Here is a 2,309-nt window from a genome sequence, read left to right as displayed (position 1 = left end):
CAAATCCATACAGCTGAATGAAAATTGTGTATTCATTTGTGGTGCGATTTGTATGCCCACCTGCCCAAACATTTGAATGCAGGCCTATCATGGAAACATATCAAGTATTACACATTGTTATTATTGCACTGTGCGATCTGTGTAGGCCCTACTAGTGAGCAGTCTTGCACATATGACTGTACATTACACACTGATAATAGTGTATATACGCTACTGAATACGTCGTCTGTCTTGTCTCATTTAGGTGAGTAGAGCTCCCCACCATGCTAGAAACGAATTAAAGGATCTTGTACCGTGTAATTACAGGCCTTTAACGATTTAGCCTCATAGAAAAACAGCCTACGTTTGAAGGATATTTTCGTATGTTGTCATGGACCAAAGGATACTTCAACCTGACCAATGGAACCTGACAGGGCAGGTCGACCTCCTTTCAGCACCGGGCGCTGTCCCCTCACAGCGGGACTCAATGATGTTTTGATGCATGATGCTGTCAGACGATTGGTTTTGATGAAGGGCAACATGACCGAAATATCAACGTTCTTCACTTGTCTTGAATAACAAGCGAGTCACTGCCATCACCTGGCACGTTTTGTACGTACGTTTTGTGCTTGTGACGAGTCCGGGAAGATAGCCCCGATGGACAAGCAAGTGTGATAAACAGTGGGGTGAAGTTGACTTGGTCACCGGTCTTGGGCCAGTTTTGTGTTTTCTAACTAACTGTTATATTTAGGGGAATGCAGGGGCAATAATTCAAACTGGTCGCTCCTACCCGGAACGATGGCTTTATAATGATGGTTGTTTCACTCGGGACTACCGAGGAGAGACACAGCGACGGCCCGGACTTGTTAGCCTGTTACACACGGTGTTTGAGCTGTGGGATGGAGTTTCGTTGACTCTATCCAGTCACTACATTTTTAATCGCTGAAATCGTTGTTCTCTTGCTACTCAGCGAGACACACAGGGAGCAGGCGCCCGAACACCATGGCAGAAAATATTGTAAGTATGACAATAGCTTGAAGTGCTGATAGAGCGTGGATCTTTAGCCAGTTAACGTTAGCTACCGAAGTCTGTCCGGAGTGATGAGGCAGCAGAATTAGCCAGCTAGCTGCACGTTAGCATCTCAGAATGACAGGGCCTTTGCTAGCATAGCTGGGTAGCGTTAGCCAACTGCTAGTTCACTGTTAGCTGAGTCAGAATAAAGAAGGTAGTGCGGGGTCATTGAGTGCAAATTGTATATCTTTCCGGCAAAAACCGAATAGCTCTGCAGCTCGGCGGCTGAGCTGTGATATCTGTTGGTTTTGAAAGATGCGTGGTGCGCAGCTCGCTGTCAGATGGTTTGGTTGACAAAGGGACGTTGCAGTCTGTTGACTTTGTGCAAGCCAGTCTGGCTAACTTGGCTAGCAGTTGTTAGCCACATCAGCTAGCCAGCCAACATTGTTCCTGTGGGCTGTAGCAGGCTACCGAGCCACCATTGTGAATTGCCTGACAGTTGGGGCTAATTTAGTGATTTATATGTCCTTCATTCTTTAGCTAATATTGAAAGTTATAGCTAGCTAGGTAGAGACCGAAATCAACGTTGTTTAATGTTAGCTACCTACATGAACTACTAACTTAGTGAACTGCTATCTAGCCAGTTAATGTTGTTAGCCTAGCTGGTTACTCATGACTTGCAAACTACTTAGCCGGCTCGTAAAGAAGCTGTCATTAATGCACTCAGCGCTTATCTCACTCTCACATGTTTAATTCGCCTCGTCGAGGTGTTGTGAATAATGACTCTTGTGTCATTAGCTGTGCCTATGGCAGGTGTCAGTCACCCCCCTCCCCCCCCCCTCCCCGTTCACACACCGACATTTTTTTTGCACTGTCACGGTTCTGGCAGTAACAGTGACAGGTCGAGCAGAACAATCGAGTTTCATTTTGTCATGCTGTCAGCAGGGGGGCAAGAAATGTCAACCAGTTTTGGCTTTATCAAATCAGCGTGCTGTCGTGTTTACCCTGCAGACGCTCTCCTCCTTTGAGGTTGGATGTGTACAGCTTGATGGTATCAGTGAGTTCACTTTTCACAAAGCCTTTCACCAGAGGTAGTGTGTAGAGCGTAATTTGTAATTTCATTTTCCACTTTACAGATCATCCGGGTTCAGTCTCCGGATGGGATGAAGAAAATCCCCTCCACCAAGAGGGAGACAGCAGCCGCTTTCATCAAGAAGGTACGATGATGTGGGCATGAGGAACACAGACATGGTGGGGAGTTCTGTACAACGACCCTCCTTCCCTCCGCTCACCCACCTAAATACATCACTCCATCTGCA

At 46.5% G+C, this 2,309-nt stretch overlaps 1 protein-coding gene across 1 annotated transcript in view; it reads left to right on the top strand.

Moving 5' to 3' along the window:
• Positions 1-879: 879 nt before the first annotated feature.
• The window catches only part of nploc4 (NPL4 homolog, ubiquitin recognition factor), a 15,126-nt gene continuing 13,696 nt past the window's right edge, over positions 880-2,309 (top strand). The window contains exons 1-2 of the mRNA XM_083687789.1: positions 880-996; positions 2,127-2,207. Coding sequence (XP_083543915.1) covers positions 982-996; positions 2,127-2,207 — 96 coding nt within the window. The 5' untranslated portion in view covers positions 880-981. The remainder of the gene's footprint in view (positions 997-2,126; positions 2,208-2,309) is intronic.

The sequence above is a fragment of the Argentina silus genome, assembly GCF_951799395.1.
Source record: "Argentina silus genome assembly, chromosome: 16".
Taxonomy (NCBI): Eukaryota; Metazoa; Chordata; class Actinopteri; order Argentiniformes; family Argentinidae; genus Argentina; species Argentina silus.
The sequence above is the reverse complement of the archived record's forward strand: the minus strand, read 5'-3'. Positions and strand labels throughout refer to the sequence as shown.